This window comes from Theobroma cacao, chromosome 3 (assembly GCF_053813885.1).
Source record: "Theobroma cacao isolate CCN51 chromosome 3, ASM5381388v1, whole genome shotgun sequence".
Classification (NCBI taxonomy): Eukaryota; Viridiplantae; Streptophyta; class Magnoliopsida; order Malvales; family Malvaceae; genus Theobroma; species Theobroma cacao.
Genome location: NC_142641.1, coordinates 39,757,590 through 39,778,256, shown reverse-complemented (window position 1 = coordinate 39,778,256; position 20,667 = coordinate 39,757,590). Strand labels below are relative to the sequence as shown.

At 37.4% G+C, this 20,667-nt stretch overlaps 3 protein-coding genes and 2 long non-coding RNA genes across 8 annotated transcripts; 2 read left to right on the top strand and 3 right to left on the bottom strand.

Moving 5' to 3' along the window:
- Nucleotides 1-97: 97 nt before the first annotated feature.
- Nucleotides 98-6,320, bottom strand: LOC18605674 (uncharacterized). Of its 3 annotated transcripts, XM_088804342.1 has the most exons (16): nt 5,947-6,320; nt 5,350-5,750; nt 5,140-5,259; nt 4,507-4,651; nt 4,116-4,393; nt 3,814-3,872; nt 3,621-3,715; nt 3,130-3,232; nt 2,925-3,019; nt 2,782-2,844; nt 1,849-1,924; nt 1,646-1,754; nt 1,338-1,450; nt 1,144-1,202; nt 728-836; nt 98-452 (listed from the first exon to the last, which is right to left on the bottom strand). In XM_088804342.1, the coding sequence occupies exons 2-16, from the start codon at nt 5,738-5,740 to the stop codon at nt 318-320; spliced, it is 1,950 nt and encodes a 649-aa protein (XP_088660468.1). In that variant the 5' UTR covers nt 5,741-5,750; nt 5,947-6,320; the 3' UTR covers nt 98-317. The 3 variants fall into 3 exon arrangements, with proteins under 3 accessions (XP_088660468.1, XP_088660469.1, XP_007038883.3); XM_088804343.1 differs by lacking the exons at nt 5,350-5,750; nt 5,947-6,320 and having other exon boundaries at nt 4,507-4,698; nt 5,196-5,249; XM_007038821.3 differs by lacking the exons at nt 5,350-5,750; nt 5,947-6,320 and having other exon boundaries at nt 4,507-4,688; nt 5,137-5,235.
- Nucleotides 6,321-8,305: 1,985 nt separating this feature from the next.
- LOC18605673 (Protein kinase superfamily protein) lies at nt 8,306-12,151 on the bottom strand. Of its 2 annotated transcripts, none has more exons than XM_007038819.3 (5): nt 11,824-12,151; nt 10,173-11,542; nt 9,909-10,089; nt 9,237-9,690; nt 8,306-8,830 (listed from the first exon to the last, which is right to left on the bottom strand). In XM_007038819.3, the coding sequence occupies exons 1-5, from the start codon at nt 12,072-12,074 to the stop codon at nt 8,492-8,494; spliced, it is 2,595 nt and encodes an 864-aa protein (XP_007038881.3). In that variant the 5' UTR covers nt 12,075-12,151; the 3' UTR covers nt 8,306-8,491. The 2 variants fall into 2 exon arrangements, with proteins under 2 accessions (XP_007038881.3, XP_017972888.2); XM_018117399.2 differs by having other exon boundaries at nt 10,173-11,598; nt 11,824-11,961.
- Nucleotides 12,152-13,340: 1,189 nt separating this feature from the next.
- Nucleotides 13,341-14,382, top strand: LOC148763818 (uncharacterized). The gene is made up of 2 exons (XR_016025356.1): nt 13,341-13,769; nt 13,876-14,382. It is a non-coding gene; the product is annotated as an uncharacterized LOC148763818 (long non-coding RNA).
- A 1,762-nt stretch (nt 14,383-16,144) lies between these two features.
- On the top strand, nt 16,145-18,836 carry MAKR6 (membrane-associated kinase regulator). Its single transcript, XM_018117566.2, has 2 exons — nt 16,145-18,436; nt 18,529-18,836. Exons 1-2 carry the CDS (start codon nt 17,782-17,784, stop codon nt 18,534-18,536), a joined length of 663 nt encoding a protein of 220 aa, XP_017973055.1. The 5' UTR covers nt 16,145-17,781; the 3' UTR covers nt 18,537-18,836.
- Nucleotides 18,837-19,412: 576 nt separating this feature from the next.
- On the bottom strand, nt 19,413-20,535 carry LOC148763817 (uncharacterized). Its single transcript, XR_016025456.1, has 2 exons — nt 20,029-20,535; nt 19,413-19,884 (listed from the first exon to the last, which is right to left on the bottom strand). It is a non-coding gene; the product is annotated as an uncharacterized LOC148763817 (long non-coding RNA).
- Nucleotides 20,536-20,667: the final 132 nt, after the last annotated feature.

Here is a 20,667-nt window from a genome sequence, read left to right as displayed (position 1 = left end):
CCAACGTGGCTAAATTTCAGGTGATGGCCTTGGTATTGACTGTCAACATACCTATGTGTGTGTGTGTGTGTGAGAGAGAGAGAGAGAGAGTAAACTCTACAACAACAAATGACAAATACATTATGGTACAAACAATTCAATGAATTACATATCATGACTCATAATATCACCTCTTCCGCACACATGCTCAAACAACTATGCAATTATGGAAAACATTTTTGACATTTCCTCAGCTCTAATCCTATAACAATAGGCATCACTTCATTTCCGTGAAACTGGCAACCCATGGAGAAAGAGATACCAGACATGAAGCGTCCTCACAGTATGGAAGTTACCCGAACTGAGTTATCAGCTGATCCAGTCAAGAAAATGGGCAAGCTTGGGTGCCAATCCACAGTTGTTATAGCTGCACTGTGAGGAAGAGTTCTCAACCCATTTGAATGGCCTCGTACCTAATCCATGATTAAATATGAGAAAAAAAAAATTATTGAAGAACTGCCAGCGATAAGGAACTAACAAAGTGGGGCAAGTCAGAATCACTGGAATGGTTATTTTGGCACTGGCTAATGATTTGGTCCATCACACAGGACCAATATCTCCACAAGTAAACCACAATTAACCAAGGACATAAAGCAAGGACTAATTGCAGCTTTGTGCACTCATGCTTGTCTGAGGGGATTTAGTATACAAGTGTAATTATGTTAGCCCACACATGCCAAGGATTTACCTGATATATGGGCGCTCTTACAGAACCAGATGTTACTAATAGCTGCCTTCCATTAGCTTCCAATGCCATTTCATGTCTACAATATTTTGATGTCTCGTGGTCTGAAAACCTACAAAGTGTAATAACCCATGTTACTAAAGTCTGCTCCATTAACTCATGCAAACACATAGAAGATGCAACCATAACCAATGCATTCAATGAAGATAACAGGTTTTTCAAGGCAATAAAAATGTTAAATGCACAAGCAAAAGGAACCTCCCATTGCATGACTATAGGGGTCTCTAACTACTGAGGAAGCAACATTAAAAGGAGCCTGAACAAATGGCCTAGGAGAATGGACATTGCCTTAGGTGCCCACTGTAGGGGGTGCACATGATCTCTTAAGGTGCTTCAAAATGACAAGAAATGCAAATTACCTGCTACAAGTTCTTGACCAGAGGACATGACCTTGGTTTTGCAAGCTCCATTCGAATATCTGACATTGCAAAATCAATCTGTGAGAGTCCACAAATCTAGCTTAAACAAAAGACCATCGATTGCTCAGGAATTCTAGCTAGATAGTGAACAATAGATGCACAAGCCAAAATCTAAACAGAGGATTAAAATGTACCTTTCCATCCGAACCCAAGCTAAAAATACTTGTCTCATCTGGCCCAAAAAGAAGTGAGCTTATTGCAGTATCATGTGCAGGCCACCCGGTTATTTGTAGACCAGCAGACATGTCTTCGATCAGTCAAGGTGCATGCATATTACATCCTTAGTTAGCACAATTGAAAAACTGCACAAAAATGTGGCATTCTTCTCCTTTGTTACTGATTTGTGGGCCCTTCAGCTAAAGGGCTAACCAGTCCATCAGGAACGGAAATGACACAGTACAAACATACACAAAATTTAAGGCCACAAAAAAACAAAGGATACCAAACATATGAATCATTCCATCAGTTGCAGAGGCAGCTAAAATCTTCCCATTGTGATTGAAGCATAGGGAAGTAATTGCAGGCGGATCTTCACCAAGAGGAAGGACTGTCTTCATTAAAGTTGAAGTCCATTAAGGCACAGATGATTTTCAAGACAAGCTAATAATCATTAAATAATAAGTCTCTGTGTATACAACTACATACCATAGCTTTCCATGTTTTCATGTTCCATACAGTCAATGAAGCATACCCCAGAGAGTCGATAGAGTTTGAACCAAGCCTGCAAGCAGAATGACAACCTACTTATCCCATGCCACCTAAGTTTTTACTGAAAAAGGAGAGCATAAAACTACTATGACAATGAGCAATCAACCTTCTGATGCATTCTAAATGTGGCTACCCACCACAAAAAAAAAGATTTAAAAAATTACTTAACAACCTACCATAACTGCTCAAAAACACCAAAAGTGTGTGAATTACAGAGTTTATTAATAAGCAAAATGAACCGTGTTAGTAATGCATAATTTTTCAAAACAAGAGGCTCCACAATTACGATCTATACAGTATCTATACTTGCAGCTCTTCTGATGCATAATATGACTCCATTTATATTAATGCCCTAGACAAATTCATTTTAAGTATAATCCAGCATATTTGAGCCTATGTTTCACATCTCAGTTATGCACCCATTCTCAACTGCATAGCCTGCATGCAGGATACTGGAGATTGTGGTAAGATACATTACCACCAGAAGTTGAGTTCAACTAATTCTGAGTACACTAGTTTTCTTAAGGGTTGAAAATGCACATTAGCAAAAGAACGGGTCAAAATAAGATTATCACATGTTCAAAGAGAAAACAAAGACATAGATAGTTGACCATTAGTAAATAAATTTAAAAAATCAGACAAACTTAATCCAAAAGAAGTAACAACCTAACACTGTACCTAAATCAACCCTAACCCTATCATTATGAGCAACATTTCACTAACAACTCGAAACTCATTAGCTAACATATGGATAATGTAACTTCACACATTTAAGTCAAGTAAGACCGTTAAAACACAGGACAATCTTCACTAAAGAACATAATCTAGTACATAGGCAGTTTAACTTGAAATTATAAATATCGAAGATACCTTCTTGATGAAGCTGCAGAAACAAATATAGGTTCCACAGGGCTGCACTTTAAATCCAAGACACTGTAGGACAGCAAAAACAGATGAAGAGCAAGCACAATCTAATTATTAAAACCGCTAAACATGGTATTCTGAGTTGGTACCTTGGAAAGGCTTCGGTCGTATTCAGATCACAGACAACTCTCTTAGCATCGACATTCCATGCTTTAATGCCTCCATCAGCAGTGCCTATGAGAAGCTTTAGGAACAACAAAATTTAAAAGCAGGAATCTTTGAACTGCAACAACTATAAAAAAATCCCTAATCAAACTATATGCACGGACATTGAAGAATGATGTAAATACATACCAATCGGTCAGATTTGCATTCCCAGTCAAGTGACATAATCTCAGCTCCACAATATATGGTCGCATTTCTAGATGCCGAAATTGATGAGTCATATGTCCATATCCTTCATCAAAAACAAAGACAATAAAAAATAAGAAAGTAAACCAAAGGTTAGCAGACAATGACTTAACACAATTGTAAGTACAAATCCCATCCTACTGTCTTCTCAAGCGCATTTTCTAACCAAAGTATCTGACAGTAAATTTCATTAAGAACCATATTCAGCAGTAACCCATCTAAACTGTATTGGTCAGTAGTCAGATTATAAGGATCACTGACTGTTTTTCTCGTCTTTTTTTTTTTCTGCCTCCTTTTTTCCTTTCTTGAAATTTAATGTTCATTCACTATGGGGCAGCCCAGAGATAATCAAAGATCTGCACATAAGGAATCCATGAAGCAGCCCAAGGCAGCAACATGCTGTGCTGTACGTATATACAAGTTTATGTGCATACCTGACAGTGCCATCCACAGAAGCACTAGCTATATTGTTCCCAGATGCAGAAAACTGGCAACGAGTAATTGGACTTGTGTGGCCCAGAAATGTCTCCTGTAAACCAAGGTGTTCGAGCAGTTGAACAAATATAATAAAATAAAAAAGAAATCACACAAAGATAATGTTTGAATAAATCCTAATAGAGAACTTACCTGGAACTCTGCACTCACTTCAGGAAATTCTTCTTCTCTAAGCACGTCTCTGCCATTCTCTGTCAAAACACATTCAGTAATTACCTAACCCATTAAAGCAGCAGAAAATGTCATTTAAACAAATCTACTGCCTTGTTTCCAACCACATTGAAAAAATAAATAAATGGTTCCCCTCTATATTTTGAGCTCAAAGTTATTCAAAAACATACTTATTGACAGTATACTTGCCTACTGTTAAGGTCATGGGGATACCACATTAGCCTCAAACCTAAGAAGGGGAGCTAAGCAGAAATGTTGCTTACCAATAAAATGGCTACCATAGAACCTAGGAGCAGTATCATCAACTCCACTATATGAAGCATGAAGAGTTGAAGCAGAAAATAAATCATGCCCAGATGAGGACTTGACACGGCTTGCTATGATTTGGGCAGGTTCAGTGGCAGAACATTCCTCACTCAGCTCCCTTTTACTCAAATGTGCGGTTGCAGGAGCACATTGTTCCTCACTACTTGTGGATAGATGTAGATTTTCATCATCTACACCACTTGATGTAGTCGAACTGGTAGTTGCTCCCATGCTCCTATTCAATTTTCATGCAGCAATACTGGAGTCATCATGTGTTCAAATAACATCAATTTAATCATAAGATGCAGCAAATACCACCATTGTCTAGCAAAATAACAAAATTCTTACCTTTTTGATTGACCTGATTGAACCTCCTTCTCCTCCAGTAAGGCCTGAAGTTGTGATAGCTTGAGATTAAGATGCTTGTTGTCTTTCTTAAGACGGCTAATTGTGTTTTTTTCTGAACTGATCTTCAGTAGGGCAGGAAGGCGTGGTTTGGTTAAGGACATTCTTCAAAATCCCATCATTAATTGAATCACTCTAATGTCAAGGAAAAAAGAATATTATATGCAACGCTGTGATCTTGCAATAATTGAAAATAAAATTCTCCTCATATGCCTAGGCAAGAATGGTGGTAGTTCAACAAGCACGGAAGACAGGTTAAGTACTGCAAGAATGGTTGTAGTTCACCAAGCACGGAAGACAGGTTAAGTACTGCAAGATACAAACTCCACATATAGCACCTCATGCTTAACTACAATACCCACTTTACCTTCCCTTGTGATAAATTAGGTAAGATTTTGTGGGATCATAATGGATATCTTTAGATGCAAAACCTTTGAAGACCAGTTTCATTTTGAAATGAAGATAAGTTCCCTAATAAGGAATGCTTAAGGGCTCTCTATAAATCTACACATGATATCCTACACAATTTATGTAGAGCATCTTCAGAAGGGAAGCATCAATTGCAAAGGATATGAGTACCATTGAAGATCTCGCTAAAAAAATTCCTCACAGAAAGACGGAGAGCTTCATACCATTCCTTGGAGAAATAAACACGAAACTGAGGATCCAAGCTTGGGTTCTTTAAATAAGGAATGGCTGCAATGCATACTCGATAAAATCAGTCAACAAGAAAACAAGACAAAAAATACAAGAAAAAAAAAAGGAAGCTAAAACAAATGAACCCACCAAACCAAGGAATCCAATCATAACTCTTTAGAAGCCGATCATTTCCATTCATTCCAAAAAACTCCACAACCTTATCTTTCCTCCCAGATTGCAACGCATGAACAATGTAACATTGGAGAATGGAACCCTCCAATTTCGACAAGGTATCAAGCACCACAGTCTCGGACCACGACGAAAAGCACTGCTTAAAGAAACTGAACAGACCAACTAGTTTTTCGGCCTGGAATTTAGGAATATATACCGCGAAAATTAAGTCTAATATCTTATTAACTTGAAACCCTTTACCAATATCCGTACACAATTCCGTCTCAAAAGCTTGTAATGTATTTGTAAATCCTCGGAAGACCAAATATTCCCTCACAAGCTCTTCAGCATATTGCATATTCTCCATCTAATATTATCTACAGAAATAAAGATAATCTTCAGCATCATTAACTTATTGAATCCATGGATCAACCAATATCAACCAAATTATCATAAAAAACTAAGAAAAGAAAGCTTCATCCAAAGTATGAATATGAAGGATTCCAATTAAATTATCTAGGGTTTATCATTCTAGGGATGTATAAATTGGGGATACTTGATGGAATTTCGTACCTTATGGAATTGCGGAGACGTCGAAGCGAGCAGAGTGTAAGGAATGGACCTCGAATTTTGAATTATGGTTGAAGAGAGGGATCTTTCAATTCTTCGATGGATTCTGATGGGGTTTTGCGTGACAGGTAAAATGAGCCTCGCGCTTCAATTTTTTATGCGCTTTTCTAAACTCCTTTTTTTTTTTTTTTCCTATTTTGTTGGTATATTGGCATCGTCAGTAACGTATGCTGGAAGCCTGGAAGGTTATGCTCGCAAATAGAGACGAACCCAATTGCGTTTAGCTACAGAATTTTGATTAATTTACCCCTTAAACTGTGCCACGTCACTGGAATTTCTATTTCTTTGTCGGTTTTTCCTTCATAGTTCCCTCTTTGAGAGTTAGAAACTTATTTTTCTCTTTGATTAAATAATTAATGGCATCCTGTGCATTTGTCTGTAAACATTAATTTCATTTTTTTTATAACTATTAGACACTTAAGTATTTCTCATATATATATTCTTCATTGATATTAGTAGTTTTTATTACAACCAATAACATTTGTTATAATCAAACTTTTAATTTGTGATGACACTTAATCGGGATTATTTTTACAAGATCAAGTAGCCTGATGGAATCAACGCAACGCCTCACAGTCAGGCTTAACTGAGGTAAACGGTGGTGCAATCGATTCAACCAAACTCAAGCTTTGGTTGCCCAAAAAAGAGTTCCAAGTTACAATACAAGCGAATAACATCATAACTGCAAAAGAATTCAAAGCTGCTATTACCATGTTTATAAAAAATTTTGGACTTTAATAGTTAAACCTCATCAGGCTTCAATATTTTACAGGCAGGGCTCTGCTCGGGGCTCGCAGTACGGTTCTCCGATCTGTATTTATGGCTTTTCAGCTCCATGTATTTGATTATTCACAGTTTCCTGCTCTATGAAATTCAAGTCTAGCTGATACTGAACCCGGAAAAAGTTTGCCATGGTATTCAAGAAAGCCAAAATATAGATTAAAGATGATAACAGGGAGAGAGTGAAGGGTACCCACCAATTCTGGCATTGGCTGGATGAAGCTTGAATGGTGATTGAGATCAAAACTATGCCTTGGAAAATGAGGAAGGCAATGGTTAGAAGCTTTGCTTTCTTCTCATACAACTGCATTCCTTTCTCTTGTTTTTCAGCTGTAAGGCCTAATTCCTTGAAGATTCTGTTAAGCTCCTCAAGCTCGGCCATAATGAATAGCAGTACACACTAATCATACTAATGCACCGCAACTTATATAGACTGCAGAAGTGCCAAAAACAACTAAAAATGAACCTTGGATGGATAATGTGAACTGCGGTTATGCGCGTTTTTTCAACTTCCTTGTTCTTTCAGATGCAATTCCTGGAACATCGTGTTGAGCAACCACTGACATTTTGGCATTAATTATAGTCCATCAATAAAATAAAAATTCTATGTAATGCAGCATTCGTCCAGCTTACGAAAGCCACTCCTTTTGACTTTGCAGGCCTGACCAGAATTTATGAAATCTTTAGTTGTCGTCAGTATTACTTCGTCATGCTTTTTGTCGTTTAAGGAGGAAGCCGCGTGAGTTCTATTCACATCTGCTTAACGTGTTCTGTAGACTATAAAGGTCGATGCTTCTGTAGTTATGTTTTCCTCGAGTGCTTTCTGGGACATTATGGAACAGAGGATTTCCAATCCATGAAACGACCCTAAAAGTTCCAGGCAAAGAGGCGAAGACTAACAGAAAGTGACAATAGGAATTAGGAAATACTATTAGCAACCCTCTTGACTTTCCTTGACAACTTTCATAAGCCAATCGGAATTGCATATAGTAAGGGAAACGTGATTACTAGGGAAAAAATAAAAATAAAATTTTTTACATTTATATATTTGATTTATTGATTAATCTATGATTTTTTATTTAAAAAAAAAAGATTTGAATGTTCTTTTTCTTAAATTATATAAAAAAAATCTAATATTGTTATAATTTAAATTCCGTCATCCCACTTTGATAGTAAAAGGAGGAGATTCAACGGTAAAATTTGAGTTCAATTATCTCAAAATTTAACTGTTCGATTGACGTTACTATGTTGTCATCCAGATGCTTATAGTTTATAGCTCTTGTCAATAAAGTCATTTGAAGGCAGCGAAAGACATGATTTCTGTAGAACCACAGTCCTGCTTTAGGTACATACTGAGGTGTCATGCTTTGGCTGAAGCAACTATTTTCAGTTTTCCCATTAACAAGTTCATCAAAAGGTCGCAATTCCTCTAAACACAGTGTCTATGCATTGTAGAACTGTGCAGGCTTTATAGGATCTTCCATTTTAAATAACAGAAATAATTGTGAAAAAGAATAATGGAAACAATGAATTTCCTTCTCTGTTTTTTTTTTCCTTGCTGTGTAAGCAGCGATGAATTGGGTGGTGACAATCATTTGGTGACAGCTAAGAATATTACTATATTGACCAACCTTTTGACAGCTGCCTGAAGCATCCAAAGGTTGCGATCACATGATCCGCACAAAATTTTGTTCTGGTTTTACAAAGATCATCTGGGTGACATTGTGGAATAACTGCAGGTAGCCTGAGATGATGGACGGGTGGTGATGGTAAAGGAGCTGGACTGATTGAAATCTCTTTTCATTGCTTTGTATACCTGTTCCAAGCCTTCCTCAACCAATTCCAAAACTGTTTGAGGTATTGGTGGTTCGTTAATATCCATAGATCCTTCTAGCATTTTCACCACTTCTCCCATTGAAGGCCTCATGAAGACCTCATCTTGAATGCACCAAAAGGCAACTTTCAATGCTCTCGTGAGCTCTTCTTCATCTACTGCCCCTCCTAGTCGCCTATCTGCAACTTTAATAGGTGTGCCATTTGTGAGCTCCTGCAGAAATCATTGCTAATATGATTAGTAAGTATAAGATGATTTATAACTGATTGGTTTTTTGATTGATTGAACATTGAATGAGTATGGAGGATAACTCTTAATGTTAAGCTAGTGCAGAGGCAAACAGGAGAAGATCGTGGACAGCAACAGGCTGCTAAAAGTACAAGTCGCCCCGGCAGAGGCCATTCTGTAAATTTGTTTGTTCTTTACTGTTTTTTTTTTTTTTTTTTTTTGAGATGCTAGTTTCTATTACTTATGAATCCTTGGAGCAGGTCCAGGATAGTCTCTTGAAAGGACTTTTCAATTGACCTGTTTTTCGTTCTTCCCTCAAAATCACTAATGAAGAAAACCCATTATGCCATGCGAGCCAAAATTATTTAATTGAAAAAGAATTCTTGAATACCTTGTACGCCCATCCAGGGTAAAAGAAGTCCTCAGCATCAAAAGACATGTCAAGGTTTCTTCGGCCACCAAGAATCTCCAAAAGGAGCATTCCATAACTGTAAACATCAGCCTTGACAGTTATAGGACGATTGCTAACCCATTCAGGTGCCAAATACCCTCTAGTTCCTCTGACCATAGTTACAACGTGCGAGTGCTCTCTTCCCATCAACTTAGCTAGTCCAAAATCTGATACTTTGGGGCAGAAGTTCTCATCTAACAAGATGTTTTCTGGTTTGATGTCACAGTGTATTATTCGATTTCTACATTGCTCATGAAAATATGCAATTCCTTGCGCGGTAGCCACAGCAATATTGAAGCGAGTTGGCCAATCCAGCAACCTGTCCCGGCTCTGATAGGAAGGAAAGATCCACTTGTCCAGGGATCCATTTTTCATAAACTCGTAAACCAGAAGACTGCCAACAAAAACAGATGGACATTAAAAGTGAATATTCTGCTCCTTGTTTTTTATTTTATGGAATATTCGGCTCATTTACATCTCAATTATAAGATGTTGGTCCCTAGCCGTAAGTTGCATCAAAACAATAATTCTTAAGCGGTAACAGTGATGCCAAATTACATTTGAAGAAGTTATTTGAGTAAGAAATTGAATAGAATGAAAATAATTCCTTACCGCTGTGAACCCTCAGAGCAGTACCCGCATAGGCGAACTAAGTTCATGTGATGCATTGAGCCAATTGTATTTACTTCAGTTATAAACTCCTTTTCTCCGTGAGGCAAAACACGGTCAAGTTTCTTCACAGCCACCAATGTTCCATCAGTAAGGCTTCCCTTGTATACACTTCCAAATCCTCCTGCGAAAGAGCACAAAAGTTGCAAATATGTAACTAAAATAATCTAATGAATGCAACTCTGCCTTTTTTGTACTCTGTTTTACCTGTTCCGAGCAGCTGAGAAAAATTGCAGGTACGAAGTTGCAAATCACGATAGCTGAAATTCAGGGGAGCTCCTTCCAAAATCAAAGAGCTTTCAATAGCTTTCTTTAAATATTTTCTTCTATGAACATTGTAATACAGTAATAGACAAAGTAACCCAATAAGGAAACTCATGCCTAGTACAATAGGAAGCACCAAAATCTTCTCACGGCCATTGCCAGAACCTTCTGAAGAATCACCGGACCCTCTTGTGTGATCACTGGGTTCAAATGAGAGATCAGACCTGACCTTCACAAACAAGGTGGAGCCAGGATCCTCAAATCCCCCGTAGTCCAGGCTCTTCAGAATCCAGCAGTAAGGCTTCTCATCATCTAACCCATAAACAGAAGCAACACAATCACAATCTGATAAACAGGCATCTCCACACTTTGAGACCGTGGCAATGTCACTGTAATTTGCTATCACAGAAAAATAAGAGAAATAGTAATTGGTTTGTTGTTCTGTTGCAATCTTAAACTGAGAGGTGTAATTTTTATTCCTAGAATCACAGTTTCTGGTCAAAGATGAATTCTGCGAGCAATAGCTTTCACCGGCACTGCCTACCTTATAAGTACCAGGTAAGCATTTACAAGAAGCATTTGTCTTGCTTCTGTCCAAATTACAGATTCCATTACCACATATTCCAGCAATATCACAGGGGTTTGACACCGCAGCCCATTCAGGCACCCATTGGCGTGACCCATTAACATCATTATCCCATCTATACATACGTAAATTGCCATTAGTCTCAATTATCAATCTCCGAAGGACTGACAATCGTACATTTGATTGATTTGTTGCAGAAGCTAATCCGTTATAATCTCCATCATTCTTGTGCACATAAACTGCTCCATTTGATGACTCGCCATAGACAATTCCGAAGCTTCCTGCTTCATCTAGTACTGCAACAACATCCCCAGTAACATTGGAAATATCAGGTGCCGCCCAATAGGAGTAGTTAGTATAAGCTTCAGGGGAAGCATCATACGAATCAGGCAAGTTGTATGTTAAGGCAAGGGTTAGTGAAGTAGGCTGTTGAAGCATTTTGAGAGCATAATAGCCACCATGTGACGGTGACTTTGATGATGTTAGTTCTAGTGAAACTGTCAAGGGCTGGTTTGGAAGAAGTGTATCGGATGGGTGTTCAAAACTTTGCCATGCAGGGCGGTTGTTGGCGGTATATAGGATGAAATTGCCTGATTCCGACATGACTGCAAATTCAACACGGGTTCCTGATGTGTTTGACGTCCAAACAGTGGCGTCCCCATCTATGAGCACGAGATTTCCAGTTGTGTCCAGCTCCAGGATTGCATCTTCGGTGACAGGAGAGTTTCTATTCAGGTGATCATTGAGAGAAAAAGTTTTGGCTTAAAGTCGTCATAATAAAACCTGCGAGAGCTTTTGTAAAGGCTACAGATGGAGAAATGGTTTGTGATCTTTTTTAAAGTAAAAAACCAGTGACCATCCAGCAACTTAGGCAAAAACTTCCAAGCATATTGTAATAGTTCAAATTCAAAACTACGCTATTAAGTTGAAAGCGAAAGAACTAGAACATAGCTAAAAATGCGATTTGCATAATCAAAGATTCATTGTTGTAACTAAAGCAGAACTAACCCGTTAGCTGACCAAACTACGGTTCTATCTCCAGGAAGCTCAGCAAACCAGATTCCAAGCAGAAAACGATCACGATTGTCTGATGGAGTGAAACCAAAAGCAAAGGTTCCATTATCCGAAACCCAAGGTCGTCCTTGATCACTCGCCAACAGTCTAGAACCCAAACCAATTTGGCCAGCAATGCAGCCCGAGAACCAAACCATAACCAAGAAAAAAAAGAAGCAAGTGCTACATAAACAAGAATTAGCCATGAGGAGTTCCAGTGGCAATCGAAATATCGTTCAAGAATCAAGACCTTGCTCAAACGGAATGACCATCTTTTATACTAGTAGTGCATGAGTAACAAAAGAAGAAAAGAGCCTATTGTGGGGGCAGAAACATTGAAGATCATAACACGTGTAGACAGGTGGGTGAACAAACTTTGAAAAACTTGTGCATCGAAATTGGTCGGCCACGGCGGCTAGTGATAAAATTGGACAGTCGGTTACGTGTTAAAACAGTTGTGGCCTTTTGATGAGGCTGTGACCCACCGAAAGGCCGAAGCCTATTGATGCGCAACTGAAAGCTAATATAGGGAAGAAGAGTTCTTCTGATTTCCACACAGTGGCATTATCTGGATCTGTACGTATCAGTACTTTGCTTTCACGGAGATGAATTATTACATCTTGAAACCTATTCTTTGACTTTTTGCTACTTGGATCGATGGAAAATTGCGCCTAAAGATTATATATCGGCTGAAGTCCTGAATTGGCTGAAAATTTGTTGTACAATAAGTCGTCTGTGTGTTTAACTTCTGATCCCAGTTTCAAAGCCTTAAAAAAATTGGCAGTCCCAATCAAAATTGAAAATGAGGTTTTTTCAACATCCATTTGCTGCCAATGGTGCATTGTCATATCATACGGACCAGCAAAAGTAACCATCTGTTGAAAATAGAAGCAAATAATCTTTGATTGTGGTGTGTTTGAGGGACCTTCAATTATCTGAAATTATTGTTATATGTATGCATTTTGTGGTTCTTTCACAAATTTCTTATGCATTGATATCACTCAGTTGACGTTATCCCTCAATCCTCACCTATATTTTCCTTCCCAAATTTTAAGATTTAAGAAAGAAAACTTGTCAACAATAATTTCATATTTTTATTTGTTTTTTTTAATGTAACGAGTAAGTTATTATTTCGTTGAATTCCCACCTTTTCCCACCATATTGTACTACTCCAACTCTACCATAAGTGATAGTAATAATTGTAGCAGATATTGGAAAATGGGAAAATGTAGAATAAAAAAAGGTATATTCTGAAAATATGAAGGTGGAATTATACTTTCTATACATATTTTCAGAATATTTACTAATTTACCTTATAAATAACTTTGAATACATATTTACATTTAGGTGTTAATTTATTGATAAGTTATTGATTGGTGAGTCATAATTTGAAAATATTAGCTTAGTAAGATAATATTTACTAAAAATTAATATAAGAAATGGAATTTTATTGAGGCGGTGTTGGAAGGTCGTCCATACTAGAATTGTACATTGGAGTTTGGACATCGAAACAAAGCGCACCGTTTCGCTCGTGGGGATGCGTCGTCACTTTAATCTTTTTCCTTCTTCCATCAATCTTAGAGTCCGTCCGGGGAACCACCTGGCAAGTGGCCAGTCACAGCTTCGCATGTCTCTCCATCTCCGAACGACGTCGTAATCATATCCTTGTTTATGGAGAGCCCGGGCATTCTTCATCTAATGCATAATGTAATCAATTTCGATCCCCGGATTCTATCCAATCCGGTGTTGCCTCGATCTCAACCGCTGGCTCCTACGTTCTCTCTGGATTCCCCATTCCTCTTTTCCCTCCAAATTCTAGGGTTAGGGTTTTGAATTCTCCAAGTGCCCCGTTACACTCAACCAGTGCTTACGTGTCGCCGATGAACCCTTCGACTCTCTAAGTAAGTTCTCAGTCTCCTTCCATACATGCAATATTTTTTTGGGGTTTCTGATAAAACTGGAGGAAGCTAACCGTATTGATTATGAACTTAAATTTCAAATTTTTAGGGTTTCTAATGAGAAGCCGAATTTCAAGCCAACATTTTATGGTAAATTCGTAAAGTTTAATATATAGCTAACGTAGAGGATTAGTGGATTTAATGAGATCTTGAGGTTGCTTAGATTTACTGTCAATGTCATTGATTGTTTATTAAGAGCAAAGAGTTTTTTTTTTTTTTAGAAGAGCAAAGAGTTTTTGTAGAGTGTAATATGTTCAATTTCTGAAAAACTAAAGATTATCTTCGAAAATTTGTTGCTTCATGATGTATGATAAACGTGCATAAGATATACATTTAATTATGCCTCTAATTTTTGAATAAAATTTTAGCTGGAGTAATCACATTATAAGATTGAACCTAAATTTTTAGGAAATAACTTTAACAGTCTCCACCCTTTAAAAAAATATCGTAAATTCATTATACTCTTAGTCTTAGATTTTGGAATGTGTGACGAGAGTGCGAAAGAGGGAGTTGGAGTACATGTGAAGAGGGAATCAACCAGGAAAAAGAAAAGAAATGTGTTGAAGTAAGATTTTTTGGTCTTGTAGGTTATGTCCTCTGGATCACTTCATTCTGGCTGGGAGGATCTTGGACACTTTATTACTAGCTCATACAGTGGTGGGGTTAGAAAGGAGTTCTTGAGATAGAGGACATGCCTTTTAATTTTATAGCTTCACGACAGATGCAGATGAAGGTCTTTCTGGGATGGCTATCCTCCACTTTTGTCTTTCAAACTTTCATCCCCTGCCATATGACTGGTTCAGGTTTAGTTTTTGCGGAAAGTAGCAATTTGACGTCAGTTTGGGCTGCTCATGTTTCCACTGGTATACTGCTCTCACAGGTCAACCTTAGCTTGTTGTCTAGACCCTAGTCTTCCTTTTGCTACAGTCACTATCTCAAGTTTTGAGCAATCCATTTTGGCAAGACACCTAGTTGCAATGGCCTTTGTGCTGTGGTTGTTTCAATTTGTGCCTCAATCTTGGTGGAGATTGTTTTCTCAAGGGTTATTACTCTCCCTCTTTTGACCCAAGTGCATGCCTGGATGGTGTTTAATTTTGGTCAGTTTATTAGCTTTTTCCTTGGTCCATTTAAAATGTAGAGGATGCTGCCACTTGCAATTCCTTGGGGTGTTGATGGTTGTTGTTTTTTTCACAATCAAGGAACCTGTTGGCATTGATGCTTTGGGGTTCATAAATATTATGAAATACTAGTACTAAATTTTGTTCTGACTATATTCTTCTTAATTAGGTATTGTTTGCTATTGTCTTTCCAACTGTCTTCAATCATTGTGTTTTTTTATAGTATGTCACCTGCATATATTACAATAGATATTTCCTGTGTGGCTCTGCTTCAGGGGACTGCAGTAGCATAGTATTATTTTATACTAAATATCTTTTGCTGATATAAACATATCTGATTTTCTTCTGTCATCTAATACATCATGCCATGTCAGAATACAGAGGATGTTCCCTTAATGTTTTGATAGAATTTTGGGTTTAGTTGAAGGTAAATTCCTGTTTTAGCTGTTATTCGAATTGACTGCAGCATCCTTTTAAGCTGCTATGATCCACTGAAGCTGTTGACAGATAATATGCAGAGAGTAAGTCTACTTGGAACTTCGTTAAAGTTCCTTTCTTCGAGGCCTGTTATAGAAAATATGGTTAGATTCACTTTGTTTTTCTGCATCTAAATTTGCCAGGTCTCCATGCCTGCCAATTCAGAGTTAAAGGTGAATAATTCAAGAACCAGGTCCAAGCACTTTGTGAATCTTCCAATAGTCGAAGTTTGCCTTCCATTTGTTAGCTATGCATACAAAGTTGTTTTATGGTGTTTATTTACTACTTTTTATACATACTGGTCAGTTATAAAGGTTGTCATACCAATAATGGATATTATATATATATATTTAAATTTTTATATGTTAAGATGTTAGATGAACTGAATGGATGGTTTTTCCTCAATCCATAGTAATATTTTGTGCAATCAAAAACATTCTTTTCAGAACTTAACTTGTTTATGAATGCTTAGATTCTCTATCTATTGCTTGTTGTCTTGAAGGAGGCTACAATGTAGGGACCAGTTGGTTTCAAGTCACTTTCTATTTTTGGCTTTTGGCCCAGAAACCCAGGTCAATGTCTATTTCATTCTCCGACAACTCTAGGGACCCTTGTCTGCTACTTTTGTTTTTGTAGATTGTCGGTAAATAATAATTACTTCTAGTTTTAATGAGAAGGACATCACTTTCTCAAGCTTTCAAGTATTGAGGAGATTCAAATTCACCACCACTAGAGTATTAGTGGATGCAAAAGCCTGAAATTCCCTTACCAATAGAACTTGGTGATATTTGCTTTTCCCTTTTTCTTCTCCTTGAGATTTCTAATATATCTCCTTAACTGATTCAGGGACCAAACTGCAGAAACATGTGACAATGAGCATCATTTTATTTTATCTTATTTTCTATACCCAGCAATATTATTTATGTTCATTGTCTTCTTTTATAATTGTTAGTAATGAATTGGAGGACTACATGTTATTGTCTGTGTCAAAATTTTGTAATCCTGGCTGAGCATTGTTTTCGTGTTTTGACCCACTTTTCTTAACCGACATGCTTTAGCTTCTCTTTCAATTCTCCTTGTAGCATAACGTATATTCAATGCTGTGAATATAAACTTATCTCCAGGTTTTGGAAGTATTACAATTTGATAATGTACACTTGATAGGAGTTTAACAAATTGGCAGAAGTTTTTAAGGTTTGCCATGGTTATGCAATTTTAGTGGGAGTGGGAAGGCGTACTCTTTATAGTTTCTTTATATACTTTCCTGTAATTTTTGTTTTTAATGTTGATTTTGATAACTCTTTTGAGACATTGGGGTATGGGTATGAAGATAAACTGTTCACATAACATATTAAATTAAGAAAAATGTACAGCAGCTTCGTACGCACATTTAGTCACATTCATATTTTCATTATTTAATGTACCACTGGCATTTATTGTGGTATTAAAAATGCATTTTATCCTTTTAAGTTGAGCCTTGAGTCTTAGCAGTTAGGATGTAAGCATCAGAATGGTGAACTCATCCTTTCAAATTGGTGGTACCCATCCCAACAAATTAATGCTAAGACATTAGAATGTGACGAGTGGATGATGAAACAAGAGGGAGCAAAGTGAAATCAACAATTCTGACTTGAACAAAGGAATAGGTCATTTAGGTTTGTTTAAGGAGGAACTTTGAGGAAAGTGAAATCAACGATTCTGACTAGAACATAGGAATAAGTCATTTAGGTCTGTATAAGGAGGAACTTTGTAAAGTAAGAAGACAGTAGTTATTCTTTTATTGTGGTTTAAGCAGCATCTTGGATAAATTATGCTTGTGCATGAACCTGCTCCTCCTAAACCCCAATTGCCTTTTCATTGTTGTTGTTTCACTTTTTATAGATTATATAAATATATGAGAAATGATAGAAAGAGTAGATTATTCTGTGCTTGCTTTAGTTTCTGGAGATGCTGCTTGAGATGAAGATGAAGTATATACAGGAACCTAATTTCTTTGTATATTTACTTTCTTCTGATTATAGATTAAACAAATTTGCAATGAGAGGTCATCTATTTTGCAAAGTTAAAAGGAAGTGTGGGGTAAAGGGTTGATGCAACAGTACACTATGAGTGCTAGTGGGGGCTCACATTTCTGTTTCTTTTCTCCTTTTCCCTTTTCAATTATTAAAATTCATTGTCTCTTGCCAAACAACCATATATATAAAACTGGTAGGGGGAGGATATTAAGGTATATAAATACTGAGATGTGTTACAGAAGAGGCGGGCCTTTGCTATTGCCCACATTGTAGTCCCTTTCCCTTACAGTACAAATTCAATACCTTCTCCTCTGTTTTCCTGCATCCCTTAATAGAGTGGAAGCCATGGAAACTTCCCAGCCCCTCTCCATTGAAAGCTTTTCTTATAGTTGGTTAGTAAACCTAAAGCCTTCTTTAGAAAGTCTTGACAGCTCCCTGAGGGCCTCACTTGATGCATGTGATGAAGCTTCCTTCATTGAGATGGACCCGAGAATGCCACCCTCCAGGAGATTCTTCAGAAATTCTCAAGATTTTAAGTTTGACTTTCCCATCTCACAAACTCCTCTCACCCTTGTTCATGCAGATGAGCTGTTTTCCAATGGTTATGTCATGCCTTTCTTTGTTAACCCTTTGAAGATGGAGGCATATGAAGTCTCTAATTCAACTTCAACCCTGCCTACCTCTTCACATGCACCAAACCTTGTGGTTCCGGCTTGTAAAACAAGCCATCCTTCTTTAAGAAGGTGTCGAAGATTGTCCAAGCGAATATTTTTGAAATACTTGGATTTTCTCAGGCCATTATACAGAAGAATTCGAGGACGCAAGTCAAGTGGTAGAGCTGAAAGTGTTGATGCAAGAGTTCAGGTAATGAAGAAGTGGGTATATTCGGCAGAAACATCTCCTCGAGTAAGTGTTGCCTACTCCGCTGATGAGTGGAGAAAGTCTTGTGATTCTGAAAGCTCAATTTATGAGGCAGTTCTGCATTGCAAAAGATCAATCGGTATGTTAAATCTTCTTTTGCTAACTATTGTTCCATTTGAGCATCTGGAATCAAAATTCGGATTCTGATATTCTTTCCTATTTCGTTCTCAGGAAAATGAATGGAGGAGGATCCGTTTCAAATGCACATGGGAGAGAGGAAATGGGAGGTTATCTGCCACTTGTTATTTGTCCTCTTTCTTCTCTTCTTTTTGGGGTGACAATGTACATTTGTCCTGTTAAAGCTGTGTAAATGGTTGGTTGGCCATGGAATTCTGGCCTGATGGGGGGGAAAAGACCTGTGCCCTATTTCGAAATTTTGTTTTTGTCTTTTTCTTCGAAAGAGTAGGACTAACAACTTAAAGGAATCCTCTCCTTTATTTCTGTAAAGTTCTGATTTAATGAAAATAAGGATTATTTTATTGAGGGCACAATATCCCTTTAGTTGGAAAAAAAAATTAATAAATTTGTATGAATAATGAAACAAGCATGTTTTTGCAAGTATAATAATAGAACCATGCTTTGATTTAGCTGCCTGCAATCAGGTTGCTTTTTATTTCTTATGCTGAGGAATTGTATTTAATAATAATTAAAAATACCAAACAAACTCACTCTAATGTCATCATTATTACACAGGCATTTTTATTCTCCCTCCTTTAAATAATATCACTGTCTCTCTCCACATGCCAAAAGCCAGCATATCTTTTAAACATCTCAGCTAAAATTCTCTTTCACATGCTTTCTAAGTTTCGATCACAATCAATGAGATGAGAACTTTTCCATCAAAGGAAAAATCAATTAGAAGGAACTTGGGAATTATATAAGATCCATAATCATGACAGCTGGTTGATTGCCATGTTCATAATTGTTGATTTCTATAGTTTGTTTAATTCCACAGCGAATGAGAGACAGTTTTTGATTACATGAATGGAACAAATTTGCCTTACAAACCTGCTATCTCCCAACCCACCTGCTTAATGAGAAAGAAAGAGTGCACATCTGTGAAGAAAATCACTCTTCCATTATCCAAAACTTTATGTGGATGACATATAACTTATCAAAAAGAGTAGCCACTTTCTCCTTTAAGTCTCAGTCTACAGTCTTCCTTGCCACTTTGATTTTAACAGGATCAGACCCTTTTACTGCCAGTTGAACCTCCAGGGCTTGGTATTATCAAAAGAGTTTCAGTCTTCTTCTGTGTCATGTCTGGTGCAGATTGAAAAAGAAAAAAAAAACGTGTTATTGAAGTAAATAACTCTAAAGCAAGTTAGAACATACTTCACTCTGAGGTAAGCTTTTGATTCCCTGATGTTACTTTAGAAACATGTTGCATGGATTTTGGACTCGTCCAAAGTAATTTGCCGTATTGTAGACCCCTCTCCTGGACTATCCGTTACACCGAGCTTCAACTTGATTTCAAACACAATCATGTCGAGGCTATTTCTGTGCCCATATACTTGCAGCAGTATTCTAGCATACAATTTTCATGTATCATAAGATTGTTAGGTGGCACAACCTCATGATAGACCAAGTTAGTTATCTAGATGCTTGAATTGATAATTAAATTTATGTTGGAAATCATCATGAAGAGGAGAATTCTACATTTCTACTCACCCCAAAAGGAAGGCAAGAACTGCAGCCTCATCATTCTGCATACAAGAAATCTCTTTCAAGTTTTACAGCATTCCTTAATTTCAAAATTGTACAAGGTTTTAGGGTCAACCTATTGATAATGAGGTTATGGAACCAGAAAAAGCTTGGGGTTTCTTCAAATGATTGGTTAATGTGTTAATCTGAAAAGTTCTGACTGGGAGAAATTGAAAAAGAAAGTTTTTGAATTAAAGCAAATTCGTGGGGTCATTTTATTGAATATAGTTAGAAAAAGGAATCAAGAAACTTCTGGTCCCCTAGGCAATGGGGTCCAATATGAGATGGATCTTGCCCTATAAAAATGCCCATTCCTCTCTAGTTGTCCTGCCATAACTCAAAGTTTAGGTGGCCTGTTTTCAGCCAATAAAGTGGCAGAGAAAAAAAGGGCATAAAATGAGAAGGTCTGCACATGCCAACCAGCAAGATAGGGAGACATGGACAAATTGTGCTGGGAGCAATGCCAAGGTTTGATAACGTTGATTTTCTGGATCTATCTACTCCATTTTGTCTTCCACGTTGGATCATCTGCTTCTCAACAAAAGAAGCACAACCAAGAGTAGCTTTATGACCTTGTTTTTCTCCTTGCTAGTTGCTACATCAGCC